This window comes from Triturus cristatus, chromosome 4_1 (genome assembly GCF_964204655.1).
Source record: "Triturus cristatus chromosome 4_1, aTriCri1.1, whole genome shotgun sequence".
NCBI lineage: Eukaryota > Metazoa > Chordata > Amphibia > Caudata > Salamandridae > Triturus > Triturus cristatus.
The window spans coordinates 1218934352-1218953356 of NC_140585.1; the positions used below are offsets into that span (position 1 = coordinate 1218934352).

At 47.7% G+C, this 19005-nt stretch overlaps 1 protein-coding gene and 1 pseudogene across 5 annotated transcripts in view; both read right to left on the reverse strand.

Annotated features, from left to right (window-relative positions):
• The window catches only part of LOC146856438 (5.8S ribosomal RNA), a 164-nt pseudogene extending 5 nt beyond the window's left edge, over nt 1–159 (reverse strand).
• Nucleotides 1–19005, reverse strand: part of ARHGEF25 (Rho guanine nucleotide exchange factor 25) — a 980382-nt gene that overhangs the window by 332986 nt on the left and 628391 nt on the right. For all 5 annotated transcript variants that reach the window (XM_085654592.1, XM_085654593.1, XM_085654591.1 and 2 more), the window contains one exon: nt 12385–12489. In XM_085654592.1, coding sequence (XP_085510718.1) covers nt 12385–12489 — 105 coding nt within the window. The remainder of the gene's footprint in view (nt 1–12384; nt 12490–19005) is intronic.

The following is a 19005-nucleotide window of genomic DNA, read 5'->3' on the forward strand; positions in this document are numbered from 1 at the left end:
CTCAGACAGGCGTAGCCCCGGGAGGAACCCGGGGACGCAAGCTGCGTTCGAAGTGTCGATGATCAATGTGTCCTGCAATTCACAATAATTCTCGCAGCTAGCATCTCGGTCGGGCTGGGACGTTGGGCGCAGGAGGGCACAGCCAGCAGCAGGTCCTTCTAGGGGGGTGGTACCAGCCCACTGCCATTCGGTTTACCCCCACCACGGGGGTGGTGCTGGGTGAGCTTGGGTTCCGTCTCGGGAGGGCCTACCGCTATGCCCCTCCCAGAAAGGGACAGGGGACACCCCCCACCCCTGGTCCCTCACGCTTCGGTCGGGTCCTCCCCATTGGAAGGAGCCCGCCGTAGGCCCGGTCCTCACACGAGTGCCCCATGCGGACGCAGACCGCTCCGCCGGCCGGGGTGTGCCAGGGCTGGGCCGGGCAGCTGTGCCTACGGTGTGTGCTTCCAGGAGGCGGCCGAGGGCTTTGGGCTGGCGCCGTCGGTCCCTCGGGCCACTCCGCCGTTAATGATCCTTCTGCAGGTTCACCTACGGAAACCTTGTTACGACTTTTACTTCCTCTAGATAGTCAAGTTGGATCGTCTTCTCGGCACTCCTGGGGGCCCAGGTGCTGCCTTCCCCATCTCAGCATCGCCAAACCTCACGGAGGTCTAATTGAGCAAACTCGGAGAAAAAGGACCATCGGGAAGGGGCGGAGAGGCAGGTGCATTCCCGGGCCCCTGGGGGCTCTGGCGGGCCCGGGTGCTGCCTTCCCCGTCTCAGCATCGCCGGACCTCACGGAGGTCTAACTGAGCAAACCCGGAGAAAAAGCACCATCGGGAAAGGGCTGAGAGGCAGGTGCATAGTACCCGGGCCCCTGGGGGCGGGCCCGGGTGCTGCCCTCCCCGTCTCAGCATCGCCGAACCTCACGGAGGTCTGATTGAGCAAACTCAGAGAAAAAGGACCATCGGCAAGGGGCTGAGAGGCAGGTGCGTACTCGGCCCCCGGGGGCCCCGGCGGGCGGGCCCGGGTTCTGCCTTCCCCTGTTTCAGAATCGCCAGACCTCACGGAGGTCTGACTGACCCTCTCCCTAGTAATCCGGAGGAAAATTACCCCCCCTTTCTTGTAATCTGTGCACACGAGGTGATGGAGGGGACCCAAGGCGTGAATGTACCCGATCTCCTGGAGCCCTCGCAGGGATTGGGGAGGCAAATGGACCCTCAATGGGACTTCCAAGCAAGCCCGGCCATCTGGTCACCCCTTTGGAAAGCATTGCGCGTGACCAGATGGCCGAGGGGATAGGCGCGACCAGATGGCCGAAGGGATAGGCGCGACCAGATAGCCGAGGGGACAGGCGCGACCAGATGGCCGGGGGGAAAGGCGCGACCAGATGGCCGGGTTCGAAAGGGATGACATCTGGTCACTCTGTGCCCCAACAAAAGAGTGAGCGGGTGCCAGGACATGGGGGACCGGAGGCCCAGGGCCCCAGCTGGGCCCCAGCCATGGAGGCTGCAAGGGGGGCACCTTGACAAGCAGGGGAGGCCTGCACAGGACCGACAGACCCCTGTCCCGGGCCCTTGGCGGAGCAGCAGGCCGGAGGACGGGGCCCAGGGCCGGAGCCCCCGACCCCGGGCCCGGCGGGTCCCTGGACCCAGCCGGCTCCCAGGCCCAGAGTTGCAGGGGAAGCCTCCCCGGGCCCGCCGGACCCCGTCCCAGGCACCCTGCCACGCGGCAGTATCCAGGACGGAGCCCGGGGTGGGGAGGCCGCCCTCCCCATGGCTCTCAGGGGCCCCGGCCAGAGCTCCTGAACCCAGCCAAGCAAGGGGAGGCTCCCCGGCCACAACTGAACCCTGTCCCAGGCCTTTGGCAGTGCCGAAGGCTGGGGGATGGGGCCCAGGGCCGGAGCCCCTGACCGCGGGCCCGACGGGGCCCCTGGACCCAGCCAGGGCTCCCAGGCCCAGAGGCGCAGGGGAAGCCTCCCCGGGCCCGCCGGACCCCGTCCCGGGCAACCTGCCACGCGGCAGGACCCCGGACGGAGCCCAGGCTGGGGAGGCCACCCTCCCTGGGGCCCTCGGGGGCCCGGCCGGAGCTCCTGAACCCAGCCAAGCAAGGGGAGGCTCCTCGGCCACAACGGAACCCCCTCCTGGGCCTTTGGCAGTGCTGTAGGCTGGGGGACGGGGGGGCCCCTGGACCCAGCCGGGGATCCCATGCCCAGAGGCGCAGGGGAAGCCTCCCCGGGCCTACCGGACCCTGTCCCAGGACTGGGGCGGCAACTGGCCCGTCCAGCTGCCGGCTGAGGACCGCTAGGCCGAGAGGGATCCCAGAGTACCCTGTCTCTAGTAATCCGGAGGAAGGCTACCCCCCTTTCTGGGAACTTGTGCACACCGCGAGGCCCAGGGGACCCTAGGCGCGAACGTGCCCAATCTCCTGGAGCCCTAGCTGGGATCCGGGAGGCAAATGAGCCCTCATCAGGACTTCCAGGCCGGCCCGGCCATCTGCTCGCCCCATTGGAAAGCATAGCGCGACCAGATGGCCGAGGGGAGAGGTGCGACCAGATGGCCGGGACCGAAAGGACTCCCTTGTGCCCACCCGAGCATTCGCGCTAGGGTTCCCGCCTGCCCACGCAGGGCTCGGGGGCTCCGCTTCCCGGGGGTTCGGGGACCCCGGCTGGTACTCAAGCCCGGGGAAGGACCACCGGAGCTCTCGGGCCCGGACGATGACTGCCCGGGAACCATGGAACCCGTCCCAGGCACTTTGCCACGCCGCGGGCCGGAGGAGGGAGCCCCGGATGCCTAGGGAGGTGTGGCCCGGGCTTAGCCCATCTGGTCCCCATCTGAGAACCGCCATCCTCGGGAGGGGCGTCCCGGCATACCCTGCTCCTAGTAATCCGGAGGAAGGCTACCGCCCTTTCTGGTAAACCGTGCGCACAGAGTGATGGAGGGAATCCTAGGCGCGGAGGCGCCCAACCTGGGATCGGGGAGGCGAATGAGCTCTCATCGGTGCTTCCAGGCCTGGAAAGCATTGCGTGCGACCAGATGGCCGAGGGGATTGGTGCGACCAGATGGCCGGGACCGGGATCGAAATGACGCCAATCTGCCCGCCCGAGCCTTCGCGGGAGGGCTCCTGCCTGCGCTTGCAGGGCTTGGGGGCTGCAGGGCTTGGGGACTGCAGGGCTCGGGGAGCTGCAGGGCTCCGGGGCTGCAGGGGGGGTTCGGGGGCTGCAGGGGGGGTTCGGGGGCTGCAGGGTTCGGGGGTTGCAGGGCTTCGGGGCTGCAGGGCACGGGGGGCTCGGAGACCCCACACTGGGCCTCAGGCATGGGGAGACCCGCAGGAGCTCCCGGGCCCAGATGCCCGGGGACCCAGGGAAACCCTCCCGGGCACTTTTCCTCGCTGCGGGCCGGAGGAGGAAGCCCCGGACGCCTAGGGAGGTGTTGCCCGGGCATAGCCCATCTGGTCCTCGCCTGAGAACCGCCTCCCCGGCATCCGGGGCTCCCTCCTCCAGCCTGCTGCGAGGCAAAGTGCCCGGGACGGGTTTACGGGTCCCCGGGTGTATGGGCCCCGGGAGCTCCTGCGGGCCTCCCCATGCCCTAGGCCCAGCGTGGGGTCTCTGAGCCCCCCCCCAGAGCCCTGCAGCCCCCGAGCCCTGCAGCCCCGGAGCCCTGCAGCCACGGAGCCCTGCAGCCCCCGAGCCCTGCAGACCCCGGGCCCTGCAGCCCCCCGAGCCCTGCAGTCCCCGTGCCCTGCAGCCCTCGAGCCCTGCAAGGGTAGGCGGGAGCCCTCCCGCGAAGGCTCGGGGCGGGCAGATTGGCGTAAATTCGGTCCCGGCCATCTGGTCGCACCAATCCCCACGGCCATCTGGTCGCACGCAATGCTTTCCAATGGGGCGACCAGATGGCCGGGCCAGCCTGGAAGTCCCGATGAGGGGTTATTTGCCTCCCCGATCCCAGCCAGGGCACCAGGAGGTCGGGCGCCTAGAGTCCCCTCCATCACTCGGTGTGCACAGTTTACCAGAAAGGGGGGTAGCCTTCCTCCGGATTACTAGGGGCAGGGATAGCACAGTCGACCAACACATAGAGCAGGCATGTGCAGCGGCAAGCACAGACGGAGCAGCCCAAAAATGTAGTGCAGCTCAATATTCCCTGTTCACTGGAGAACGCTGGAGGTAAAGTCTATACAACAATATATTTGACAACTAACTACGTCCATCTCTTTTTGGATCTTAACTTCTTAACTTTCTTGAGGAAATTGTGCAGCAAAAAAAGTTGCATGCAGAACAATTTCTGAGGGAGCATGGAGGCACTTTTGGGCCTCATTCTAGTCGCAAACCGGTGGTTTCCCACTTCCTGAGTTGAAGTCATATTTCGGCCTTACGATTTAAATGGGGTTAGTTCACAAACCAAGCTTGCAGTCCTACTGGTCTACTTGCACGGTTTGGGTAACACCTATCTCTGCACAGTACATGAGAAGAGAATAGTTTTTACTATTGCAGCTTATTCTGCATTTCAGTAATAATTCTTCTATATTGGCCCGGGACCATCCACACCATGACAGGCTGTTCAACATTCGGCCTGCTGTGGAACATTTGTATGCCAGATTTCCAAAGATTTATACTCCTGGAAAAAATGTAACCATTGATGAGTCCTTGAGTCCTTGATCTTGTACAAAGCCTGGCTGCTGTTCAGGCAGTACATACAGAGCAACATAGCTTGTTATGGCATCAAGTTGTACATGCTGTGTGAGAGCTCTACTGGCTATGTATATAGCTTGAGGATGTATACAGGATTCGACTCAGCTATAAACCCTGTAGGTTGCCCTCTTATGCCAGGAGTCACGGCAACGATTTATTGGAGCTTGTCCAACCACTCCTTCATAAATGTTATATCCTTTAAATGAACAACTTCTTATACAAGAGTAGAGCTGTACAAAGCTGGCACTATGGCATGCGGTACAGTTCAAAATGGGCGCAGTGTATACCCACAGGAAAAAGTTTGTAAGAAGCTCCAAAAATCACAGAGCACTGTGTTGCATTCAAACGAACTGCTCGCAGTCAACTTCTCTGATAGATGTAATGTGTACATGCTTACTACAATTCATGATGAGAGTACTTCTCCCGTCATGGTGTGGGGTCGGTTGGCAATATAACAGTGGATAAGAATGACCAGGTTCTTCAGCCATAAAGCGAGTCATAAAACTCACACTTGGTATAAGAAGATTTTTACCCACCTGATGCAGCTGACAAGAAACAATACATATGTTGTTTATCGTCAGACCTACACATGAAGACCCATGTCTTTCCTTGACTTTCAGTTGACTGTCATTGAAAGTCTTACTGTCACAGAAGCAGCAGCCTCCAATTCATATGCTTTGGAGGATGTGGCAAGGCTCTAGGATTGACATTTTGCCGGCTGCATTCCTGCAACAGCTAGAAAGACTGAACCATGTAGTCATTCCAGAGTCGGTTCTAAGCAAAGAAGGAGGCAGGAGACAAGTTGTTACTGTCTCCAGTGCCTATCCCACTCAGACCTGTTTTTGTCTGCTTGCTTTATGTTGTACCATACAAAAGTGAAGTACTGGGAAATTGACTGAGGTGGAGGTGCAGTAACATATACCTTTCATTGACTGTGCACGGATACATACCTTCCATGCGCCACTACTTCACTAAGCAAGTAGTCATGCAAATTGTTTTACTCTACTTGAGGATATCATGGACTTGCCTATTGCCTGCTTGACACTGTTTTCCGCCGCCAGATACACATGCCGTCACTTCACCAAAGGACTCAACCACATCGGCGTTGAACTTACCCCAATACAGGCAGCAGTGACTTTTCCTATATTGCTCCGAAGGACTCGAAAGACCAGCCCCTACACATCTGTGCTGTCTCTGAAATTATTACATTCCGCTTGAACCTGAAGACAAGGCTCTTCAATTAGGATAGTCCATCAACCCTTACTGCTCCTGCGTCAGTGGCAGAATATCCTTCTGGGTGATAGTGTGCTTTACACAAAATCCTAAAATTAAGAGAACTCTGCATCCAACGCTACACGTGTGGGTAAAACATTTGTCCCGCTTGCCATGTTCATCCTCAGTCAGAACATAGTAGATGTTCAGTTTGCCATATTACAAGTGCATTACACTGCACATAATGGTGGATGGGATATATGTTGTGTTCTCGCTGACTACCCTGAATGTATAAAACTAATGATCATTATAGTTTAGGATGTGCTCTGTAGGGAATTTTGGACGGTCTTTCCAAGCATGTTTACCTTAGTTTCCAAGGTAGATATGCTCACTGAATTTGAGGATGTGGGCCTTGAAAGGCAGCCCTGGACACTTCCCAACTTGCATCCACAAAGTAATAGGAGATTGATTTAGCACAGTGAGTGCTCTAAAGGCGCATGAAAGTCACGCCTTTCTGAGCCTCATGTAGCTGTCATGGGAGCTGTTAGAAAAGGTTCACTAGGTATGCGTTCAGTAATGCTCAGAATGTTGATGTAGTACAAAAGGGGGTGGTGATGGACGGAGCATCAGAACCAATCAAACACTCACACCCAGTCAACAGATCTGGGTTTGATCCATCACCATTCTTTAGCCTACTCTGCCACCCCAGTTCAGACATGGCCATATGCAAATCAGTCTGACCCTGTGCCTCATGGGAACAGTCCAGCCCGAACTGCCAAGCCATGCCTTCCCTGGACCGGAAACAAGCTTCCTAGGACCGGTTTCTGGCATTTCAGCCGTCTTCAGCCAGGCTTGCTTGAATCCAGTGGCAAAGTGAGCAAGGGACTCACGTCTGAGCATACCCTGCCAACTTATGGCGAACAAAGCGGTACAAAAGGGGGTGGTGATGGACGGAGCATCAGAACCAATCAAACACTCACACCCAGTCAACAGATCTGGGTTTGATCCATCACCGTTCTTTAGCCCACTCTGCCACCCCAGTTCAGACATGGCCATATGCAAATCAGTCTGACCCTGTGCCTCATGGGAACAGTCCAGCCCGAACTGCCAAGCCATGCCTTCCCTGGACCGGAAACAAGCTTCGTAGGACCGGTTTCTGGCATTTCAGCCGTCTTCAGCCAGGCTTGCTTGAATCCAGTGGCAAAGTGAGCAAGGGACTCACGTCTGAGCATACCCTGCCAACTTATGGCGAACAAAGCGGTACAAAAGGGGGTGGTGATGGACGGAGCATCAGAACCAATCAAACACTCACATCCAGTCAACAGATCTGGGTTTGATCCATCACCGTTCTTTAGCCCACTCTGCCACCCCAGTTCAGACATGGCCATATGCAAATCAGTCTGACCCTGTGCCTCATGGGAACAGTTCAGCCCGAACTGCCAAGCCATGCCTTCCCTGGACCGGAAACAAGCTTCCTAGGACCGGTTTCTGGCATTTCAGCCGTCTTCAGCCAGGCTTGCTTGAATCCAGTGGCAAAGTGAGCAAGGGACTCACGTCTGAGCATAACCTGCCAACTTATGGCGAACAAAGCGGTACAAAAGGGGGTGGTGATGGACGGAGCATCAGAACCAATCAAACACTCACACCCAATCAACAGATCTGGGTTTGATCCATCACCGTTCTTTAGCCCACTCTTCCACCCCAGTTCAGACATGGCCATATGCAAATCAGTCTGACCCTGTGCCTCATGGGAACAGTCCAGCCCGAACTGCCAAGCCATGCCTTCCCTGGACCGGAAACAAGCTTCCTAGGACCGGTTTCTGGCATTTCAGCCGTCTTCAGCCAGGCTTGCTTGAATCCAGTGGCAAAGTGAGCAAGGGACTCACGTCTGAGCATACCCTGCCAACTTATGGCGAACAAAGCGGTACAAAAGGGGGTGGTGATGGACGGAGCATCAGAACCAATCAAACACTCACACCCAGTCAACAGATCTGGGTTTGATCCATCACCGTTCTTTAATCCACTCTGCCACCCCAGTTCAGACATGGCCATATGCAAATCAGTCTGACCCTGTGCCTCATGGGAACAATGTTGATGTAGGCGGATACTTGGCAGATAGTAAAAACGCAGTCAAACTTTTTTCACTTTTGATGGATGTTGACGCACCAACCGTCAACAAGTCTGGATATGTGTGCGTAGATGTTTGCATGTGTATGTTTGTATGCAAGCTGGTTGATAACTGGGTGAGAGTTGGTCTGATTGGGGATTCCGTCCTATGGCGTATGAATGTGATGGGCCTTTGAATGGCGGTGGTATGTTGATGTGAGTGCACTGATGTATTGATTGGGCCCGTGGCTGGTGATATGAAAGTCTTGTGTGTGATACGTGAATGGCATGTGAATGGCTGATAAAGCGGTTAGTGCCTTGTTGTGGCTTTATCGCTCACCTTCAATAGTCTTGGTTTCAATATTCTGATACTGTGATTAGTATCTTTTCTTTAAAGATAGCACTTCTGAATTTGTCAAAACCAGCCTGTATGAGTATTGGTGTTATTTTGAAACTTCAGTAACAACCCTTCATTTGTTTTTAAACAGAACACCTGCAGGTGTACAGGGTTGTATAACTTCCATTGATCCCACTCACTTTCCCACAATGCCATGTAAAACGTGAAAGTTTGTGTAAATGGCTAAGATTACTACTTTATTTACAGTTCGCAATGGATATTTCTGAAATCTGTTGCGATCCACAAATTGAACAACCACCCAGCGTTTTCACATTTCTTCACATCAAAATGGAACCCATTTTTTGTGGGTGCCCTAGCATACACGATTGGAAAGTGCTAAAGACACAACATGGACACATCAAATGTTTCCACTGAAACAGTAATGTTTTCTCAATGTGGGTATTTGTGGATTTTGGGGCTTGTCAGTGCCACCACCCAGGGAAACCTACCAAACCCTCCCTTTTCTGAAAACTAGACAACCAAGGGGTCCAGGGGTGCATGGCTTGTGTGACTCTCACCAGGTAAATTTACCCAGAAGCCCTTACAAACTTGAAACTTTCGCCAAAAAGACACATTCTCTCACATTTCTGTAACAGAAAGTTGTGAAATCTGTAAACCTTTCGTTGATGCCATATCTAGGAAACAAAACAGAACTTTTTTGCAGAGCACTTTTTTCTTATTCTCTGAAGAAACTCAAGATTTTACCATATTTTGCATGTTTTCTAGGTCCCCTGCAGGAGAATCCACAAACCTTGGGTACCTTTAGAATGCCCAGGATGTTGGGAAAAAGGATGGAAATTTGGCAAGCATACCTTATGTGGAAAAAAGTTATGGAGGCCTAGAGATGAAGGACCCCAAATAGTCAAAAAGGGGCTCAGCACTGGAGTGAAAAAACCTCTGCAATTATGTGGTTAAGGGCCTGAAGAACTATAACCACATGAACCCCCCCTGAAGGAATTCCTCTGGCTCAGCTTGCCATCCAGCATTATCTTCAAAATAAGTGGCACCATTTACAAAGTCATGACTAGCACCCCTACCTAAATGACTCTCCACCTTCAGTGATGTTAGCACACTTGAAGGTAAAAGGCTATCAGACTGGAGACGAAGAAGTGCATGGAATTAAATAGCAAGGCAACAGACATTCTCCATTTGTACACCCAAAGATCTGAAATGCAATCCCTGCATCCATCAAGACAGCTCCAAACCTGGTCCAATCTAGGAAAGAGCTGAAGACAAACCTCTTTAAAGAACACTACATTACCAGAAAGTGACAATCCACCTCCACTGTCAGAACAAACCTAGGCCTGTAATCTTTTGTTGAGTTATTACATTTTTGTCTTTCATCCTGTATAGTGCTCAGCTGCATTTTGAATAGATTTACACGATGAAACTACCACAAACATACAACTATACACACAAGCTTTTACAAACATGATTTGGAACCAGGAGCAGCTAAGCGTCTGGGAGCCAGTTCTATGTACGAATTGATCTCATATCAAACAACAAAGTTCAGGGAATGCAAGGTGCATTATTGGGCCTCTTTTTGCTAATTTCGAGAAAATTTTGCAGTGAAAAGACATGCTTTCAAAACAGCTAAAAGGGGTCCCAAAATCTAATGCGCAGGTGCTTTTATGCGAAAAACAGCTTGTAAAACCTAATGCATTTTGCAGATTAGACACATTAGGTTTGAGCAGAGAGGAATACATAACTCCCCTTTAATATGACCTTAAGTATCTGCATACTAAGTAGCTTTAGCACATTTCCAGCTGGTAATCACTGATAACTGGAAGAGTAACGTTTCACACTCTAGGTGTGTTGCGTCGCAGAAGAATGGAAGGAGTTAAGGGTTCACTTTTGAGAACAGAGCAACCATGATAAAAGCACTGAGCTTCTTTCCTGGAAAAGAGTGCCTGTTTAGCTGTATTTTTTATTAGCTGCTTCCACTAGTGTAAAAGCTATTTCTGCAGATACATTTCTGGACAAATTAACCTGGTAGAACCAAGCAAACTGACAACTTTGAGATGGTCTGATTTCTAGAACCTGTTTTATAGCCCTATAGCCAAAAAATCCACCCAACTCTATACAAAGTCTCAAAAGAGCCAACTTTGGTCTAGACTCTAGAGGGCCCTCTCCTGGATGTGGACTGGTCAGAATCCCCTATCTCAATAAAAGAGCGGCTGTATTAGTGGTGGCATGTGGATCACTTTCTTGTTACTTTGTTAGCTGGCATCCCATTTTTAAACCATGCTTTTTATATTAGAAATAAAATCAGACATTAGATATTATATCACTTGGCATGATCTGTAGTACCATTGCACTGCACCTCAAAAAAACCCGATAGGCTAGATATCAAACTCCTTCAGTCCTACACTACTAAATGCAATACCCCGGTGCCAAAACGTTTTGCAAGATATGGAAAAATCACCTGCACTTTATCTCAAAAATAAATTTCACTAGCTTATAGAAAATTTTGTCAAAAGCTCATTGTGCTATGTTTAAAAAAAACGTATAGTCTTATATCTGAAAACGCCTTGGGTTATTTTTTACCTCAAAAACCATGAGTCAAACCTTAAAATCGCCATGCTCCAGATGGCAAAAATGTAAAGTATCAGAGACTAAAGTGGCTTGTTTTAGATATCAAAAAGACTGCCCAGATCCTATAAATCCCAGTACACAATCACAAACAGGGTCGGTTGAATGTAAAGTCGGACCCATTTTAAATAAACTTACTAGTGCCTGTCTACCCAAGAAAGAAAACTGTCAAAGGTTTAATTTCCTCCTCTACTACATGTGGCTTCGTTGCAGCAGCTGTTAGTGACTTATCAGACGCGTTTGTTCTAATTGAGTAGCCTTGTTATGGTTCTTCGTGTCTGCTTATGCCCCGGTGTTCTAAATGTTTCTGGGTTTGTCCTCACTCTCTACTTCGCGTTCCTCTCTACTCTGGTCTGGCTAGATCAGTGGGTGTGTAAGCAACACCACAGCACCCGTGTGCTCAGAGTGCAGGCATAAGTTGTGGACAGCAAGGAGAAAAGATATGTGGCTGAGATATCCCATACCAACCCTTCCTGCTCTATCATTGTTTCCGCCCGTGCCGGCAGTAAACAGAAACGGAAGCTAATGCACCCTTGCTATCCAAAAGCCACTCACCCCTACAAAAATGTCAAGCGCTTCTTGCACTGTATCTTAAAAGATCCCCAAACTCCTTCCTGTGTGTACGCTCTCTGTGAAAACACTCAAAAATATGTTAGTGGGTGCCTCTTACTGCATAAAGGCAGACCCAGCACCATGAACCCTTGTCCTGTATTGTTGCGTTATTTAAATCCTAAAGCATTTATGGTTAAGAAGATCAGAGCTTTACACATGCTTCACCAGCATCTCATGGAGACTCTGAAATTGATTCTGAAAGTCCCTGGAAATCTTGCGCTTTGCTGGGTCTGGTGTCCTCGCAGCAGTAATGGCAAACAAGGCCAGAGGAGAGTGCTCCGGCTGCAGCTGTCGATAAGCAGTGATTGACTGATGGTCCCGAGTAATCTCTTGTACTATAAAAGTCAGGGCAATGGACAGCAAGGCCAAAATACTGGTAATCACTCAGGGATGGAATGAAAGTGCAGACACCAGAACCAGGAGCACAGGAGACAAGGAGGAAGCAGCCTGTCTGCAAGCACTATGAAACATGCAACTGCGCTCTCTCAAGCCCCAACCCTACTCTTTCACTGTCAGAGTGTGCTTTCCCTGTTTTGAAATAAACAATCACATTGCTCTCATTGCGACAGGTTGAACATCACTCTCTCATCCAGCCTTTGAAATGAGGTATCAGGAGGAAAAAAAACAGCTAACACTAAATAAAGAAAAATGCAGAAATTGAAGTGTATGAACCTCTTGGAAACTGGGTTCCAGAAATGAATCAGTGTGCGATATGCACGACACAAAAGTAACTAACTCAATCTCAGCAGGGTACTGCCTGCAGCGATAAAAGAAATCCTAACAAGTGTTCTTTGCTCACCTTACTCTGGTGCTCCGAGGGTCCTCCTTGCAGCAGGTCGCTAAGGATGGTGAGGTCAGGAAGGCGCTCTCCCCCGTCACCAGAGATAGCATGTCCTTTCCATTCCTACAGAGAAAGAGAAGAATGTGTTAGGGAGTACGCACAGGCCTCCTCTAGCGGCCTCAATACGGGATGCTAACAAAGATCTTCAGAGGAGGCGTCTCTGGGTAGTGGCACTCTGGGTCTAAGTAATGCCTTCTAGAAAGGCAGTGGTCACTCTTTAGTGTCAGTCTTGTCTTCTCAGAGCAGATGATGGCAGGGCAAAGAAAAGGGCGATGGAGGGATCTTTTCCAAGATGTCTTCTTTAGCTCTTAGGGCCACATGTATGAAACTATTTTGTGTTTGCAAACAGGCTAATTTGCAGAATCCGCCCATTTGCAAAAGCAAAAAAGGTTTTTCCAATGTACCAACCTCTATTTTGCGATTGGGTAACCTGTTACCGAATCTCAAAATGGGTTTGCGAGTCGCTATTAGGAAAGACCATGTTTACCGAATCACAGCGGTATGTATGAATGCATTGCGACTGAATACCGGTCGCAAAACATTCGCAGTTTACCATCAGATTCAATCTGATGGTAAGGCATTCGCAAATGGGATGGGGTCCCCAAGGGACCCCTTCCCCTTTGTGAATGGTGGCAAAAACGTGTTCTTGAGCAGGCAGTGGTCCCACGGACCACTGCCTGCTCTTATAAAATGAAACGCCAGCTTTTTATTTTTATTTTTAAACACAACCCGTTTTCCTCTAAGGAAAACGGGCGGCATTTAAAATAAAATTATTTAAAAGCAATCACGGACTTGGTGATCTGCTGACTCCAGCAGGCCACCATCCCCATGATTTTAGCGATTCTTAATGGGTCGCAAATTGCGAGCTACCTCATTAATATTATTGAGGTAGGTCGATTTGCGACTCCCTAGTAATCACTAAACGAAACTCAGGGGATTTCATACGTCAGGAATAGCGATTACCTGATTGCAATTCACAGAAAATCGAAATTAAGTAATCGCTGTTCCTAATATTGATACATGTGGCCCTTACTCTATTCTCTTTTCCCTTGTGTTGGCAGGGAACAGCACCTACAATTTAGGACATAGACACACCAGCTGAAACCATCACTCTCTCTCATCATGCCATGCTCTTAAGGAGGCGTACTTATTTGAGGGGCATGTTCCGCATTCACAGTACACTTTAGGTCACTTTCCTGCCTCATCAAACATATTCTAGATAAACAGTTTCTCAATCAAATCTTAATGGATCTTACCTTACCACAAAAGCTTTTATAAGTGGTGCAGTTCCCGTACATACTATTTACTTTTGCAATTATGAGGTAAAGAGTTTCATTCTAAATCCAATCTTTAGAGTCTGGCTCATGGAGGCAGCTGTAGTTACTAGCCAGTCCCTGTGTTAACATTTAGATTGACAAAAAGTGAGATTATCGAGAGAGATTAAGCGGAGCCAAATCCACATCCTGTTGACAAGCATCAAGGTTCAGGAGTGAGCGAGGAAATTTCGTTTATTTTTTGGGTGTGGAGGGCTTTATGGTGAAATTATGAATGCCTCATTCACTCATCTTCCATTGCAAAAGGGTTTTATTGAACAGACAAGGACTAACCACACAAACACAACAACCAGAAGACATCTGAACTTTTCGTATCTTATTGCATCGTCCTTGTTTTAAATAGCCAGTAGTTTTATAACATTCCTTTCGGGAAGAATTCATTTTCTGAAGCCCTGCTCTGAACCATAATCATTTAGATTTATATTTAACAGCGTTATGGCCTCATCTTTAGGAGCATGACATCAGACTACTAACAGCTGAGATAAACATTTGAGAAAGAGCTCTGAGGCTATTGCAGGTAGAAATTTAAACCCTTCTGCAAATAAAATAAATAAATGACTTGGCAGCCAAAATGTGGTGGGAACCACAAGTCCTACAAAACAGCAGCTATGAGAGCATGGTTCACTGACACAATATTGTGGTAAACAATATCGTTGAGAGAAGTATTGCTCTCTTATACTTATAAAGGTAAGTACAAAAATATATGAAAATATATCGTTGACACTAATATCGTCCAAAAATAGACAGCAATATCGAGTTTTTTAATATAAATATAGGTTAAAGTAGTACATTTTAAATATTTTAATATATACATTTAATATAATTGCAATTGAAATATAGTCCACTAATATTTAATATTATATGTAAATATATACTGGTATAAGCACACAAATATATGTTTTTTTGTATTTGTATAAATATATAAATATATGTACTGTAAAATATTTAATAAAAATATGCACAGCACATCATATTAATATTTATATTTTAAATGTATAATGATGTGTATATATAATATAACTAATAAAAAAATGTTAATTTATATTATTTTTCAAGTATGTTACATTTATTAATATAAAATACATAAATACATAATTGTAGAGATAAATGCAAATCATTAACAAAATTAATATGATGTAAAACAAATATTTGTATTATGTTATACTATATATAAATAACTAGAATAAAATTAAATAAAATAAGTATTCCACAATGTACATAATTAAAATTCAATTAAATAATTAATGAACAATTAGATTTAAATTGTTCAGTAAATATTACTCAATTAACTTCCCACCTTCCACCACTACAAATCTAGCAACCCGCAACTAAAATCTAAGTAAAATAAACAAATATTCCATAAATTATATAATAAAAATCAAATAAATAATTAATTAACAAATAATTGTTAATTCATTATTACTTAATTAAATCTCCAACCCATGCCCGTACACACCCAACAGCTCGAAAATAACATATAATGAAAAAAGATCAGTAGTACATAAATTACATACAAAATATCAATCATATAATAATGTAAAATGTAAGAAATAATTCTTACCGATTTATTACCTAATTAACTTTCCACCCCATTCCGTTGCAAGCCTACCAACCCGCTACAATACTATAAATTACCATTAAAAAATTAATAAAACATTTTAAATCACTTAAAATTACAAGCTATATCTTAAAAACAAAAAATAACATTAATATAAACAATAATAACACATAAAATGAACTCCTTGGGTGCAGGTGTCGGGTGACGCTGAGGAGGTAAATTAAGGGTCGTCTGGTGTGCTGCACCAGAGGGAGTCCTTTATTTCATTTTATGCTTAGGTTGCTTGGAAAAAGCTTCCGGGAAGCATGTTTTTAAAAAAAAACTTTACTGTAATGATGATCAGCGGCCTGGGTTTCCTGACGTCATTACAGTAAAGTGAAGGCAAAACCAGCAGAAGGGCTCATTTTACTATCACTGCATCAGTACTGGGGGGGCGGGGCATATCGCAGGCCCCGAGTATTGATTGGGGTAGGTGAGGTATTGGTGGAAAGGGGAGAATCTCCCCTTTCTAATGAACCTCTTCCCAGTAGATCCCAGCTTGAGGATCGCCACAGCAGAGCGATCTGCATGCAGGGATCCACCCACTAGTCACTAGGGCTAGAGAAATGGCCCCTTAGGCAAGGGCTTGTGCTTCTCCCACTATATCTGACTGCAGCAGTCTTTCTGCCCCTGCCCTGGGAGCGGATAGCGGTACCTACCCTCAATCTGCCCCCCTGGGAGAAGGGCAGAAAACATTCTAGACACCAGGGAAATTATTTTTTTTGATATAGGGGTGGGGGCTGATCACCATGGGCATGGCCATGCCCCCACCCCTTCTAAGCGGGACATCAGTCTTTCTGTCCCCCAGGGGACTGCCCATTATGGCATGACCAGGCCACCACCCCATTTAAGTGGACATCAGTCTTTCTCCCCCCCAAGGAGTGTGGATGGGGTAAATACCCCCAATCTGCCCCCTGGAGGGGCAGAATACCCACTAGATGCCAGGTAACAGATTTTCTTTTTTAAATATCAGGAAGGGGCTTCCAACCATGGGCATGACTATGCCACCACCCTATTTAAATGAGCCATCAGTCTGTCTGCCCTCCCTGGGGGCGGATGGGAATAATTACCCCCAATCTGCCCCCAAGGGGCAGTAAGCTCAGTAGACACCAAGAAAAGGTCTTTTTGGGGGACTTTATTTTAAATACAGAGGTGGGGACTGCCCACCATGGGCATGGCCATTCCACATCCTCATCCCCCGGGGGCAGACATTCCTCTAAACACCAGGAAAAGCATTAAAAAATATATAGCGGTGGGGGCTACCAATTACGGGCATGGCCTTGCCCCCACCCCAACTAAATGGGGGCCTCAGTCTTTCTGCCCCCGGTCGAGAATTGGGGAATTACCCCCGATCTGTCCCCTGGGGAGGCAGAAACCCGCTTGATACCAGGGATTTATTTTTAAAAGAAAGATAGGTTTGGGGCTGTCCATCATGGCCATGGCCGTGCCCCCAAATAAAAAATAAAGCAGGAAAAAGTTCTGCCCCCCTGTTGACGGATGGGGAAATTACCCCCAATCTGCCCCCCTGGGGCAGAAAGTCCACTAGGGACTGGACTCATGCACTATTATTGGGGGGGAGGTCCCCCATTGGAATGGGCCAGTGCTCCACCCCACCCAGGGCCCAATAGACTTGCTGCCCCTCTTGGGGGGGGGTTCAGGTTTTCAACCAACCAGACCCAGCCCATTCTCAAAATTAGACACCTTGAAAACTCCAGGGTAGTGTTCTTTGCTTGGATTCCACATCAGTTTTTAACCCGCAATACCCTGCAAACCTCAAACTTTGACTAAAAACTCACATTTTCCTCATGTTTCTGTGAAGGCATTTCTGGACTAACCACGAAGCCAGAAATATCCTACCACACATAATTCCATCAAGTTTCTAGATAAAAGTGGTACCTCACTAGTGTAGGTGGGCCAAGAGACCTTGACACAAAAGGCCCTACAGCACTACGTGTAGATATCAGCAATAGAGTTAGCTACCTCTAAACGTGTGCCATCCTGGCGTCAGTCCCCGCTACGCCTTAACTTATGTTGGTGAGCAATTCCTGCCTTAGTTTAAGCCCCACATAAGTTTTGTATAAACGAGACGCCTACTCATAATTACATCTCCTTGGCGATTAAGCTATATGCGCCACAATACATGACAGTGAGCCTGTTCCATCTCAGTCCGCATCCCGGAATATAGCTATGTAATATCGAGCCACTACTCTGGCTTCAATAAAGTAATTTTTCTCCCCCATATGTAAACATATTTGCTCACATTAGCTCATTTGAACGAATATATTTTATGTTAACATTCATTTAATTAGACCAAGTATTTCATACGAGTACATCTTTTGTTTCAGGTATAAATTGACTATCAAAAAACTGAGTCTAATACATCAGTTTGGATTCAGGATCATTCAGACGATCCAGAGCCTTGATTATTTAAGACTTGCGATATCCCGCATTTCTACGCACTTTGAAACTTCTCAACTGTTGGTTTTCATACAAAAGACACACAGGTAATTTAGGCATTTTTTACCATTTTCATACTATAAGTTGCATTAACCAAGTAGTTAGACGAGTTAAAATCACACACTGTTTTGCTTTTTTCCAGTATTTCCTCATCATCTTACTTGGAGCTGCTACAGCCATTTCCCCTACCAAAATCACGAAGAATATTAGATTACTTTTGACCATAACCTTCAAGGTACTAATTCATTTAAATAATATTTCTCTTTATGAGAACACTCCAAACAATTTAGAACACTTATACATTTGTATAATTATTTTTACATATTCTTTTCACAGTTTACCCTGTTTTTAATCCATATCCTTTGCTGATACCTCGTATCAACATTCAGGCTTTTATCAAAAAGATAATTAAGGTAACCTCCGGTATCATACACCCAAAAAGAGAGAGATACTAACTAGCACGCTTGATATGGGTGGATTCCATCCTATGCACCCTATGGTGGTTGTCTATTCCTTTTCTCCTTTCCATTACTCTATTATTGGTTCTACATTAATCAGTGGACTTATCGTCATTGTCACTATTTACTAATTTCTTCTTCATTCAAAATATATGATTCATTCAATTTCATTACCTTTCTGGTAGTTCCACTCCTCTGTTCAATGCACACAACTTTTGGTATTGCACCCTTGTGTATCAATACTGTCATTGTTGAACCCTTCCATTTATCATAATACATTCCCCTCTTTTTAATCCTTACAGAACCTCCATTGTCTTGTCTTTCCCCAGTGGCCAACTTTCCTGACGAAGGGACTTTGGTGTGCCGAAACGCACGTAGAGAATACTCCAGTCAACCATATTTGTGCCACACAGTTTTTAATTGAATCTTTTTTCCCATAATATCACTTGTTATTTATGTATCATTGTTAATAAATGTATATGTTTTTGCACATTTGTAAGTACGATTGGAAGTGTGTATGATGGACACGCAAGTTTCTGTAAGAATGCTATATTGTCTTATAATAATTTTCTAATGTATAATAAAATTCATTTTGTACTTTTGATATAATCACTGTAGCCTTTGGTTCTACTTGACAGTACGTATAATCATCTTTGTGATGTTTGGTTGCCTTAATTCTGTACAATCACAGCAAACACATGTGCAGTGATTCCCAACATTTCTGCATGAGTCC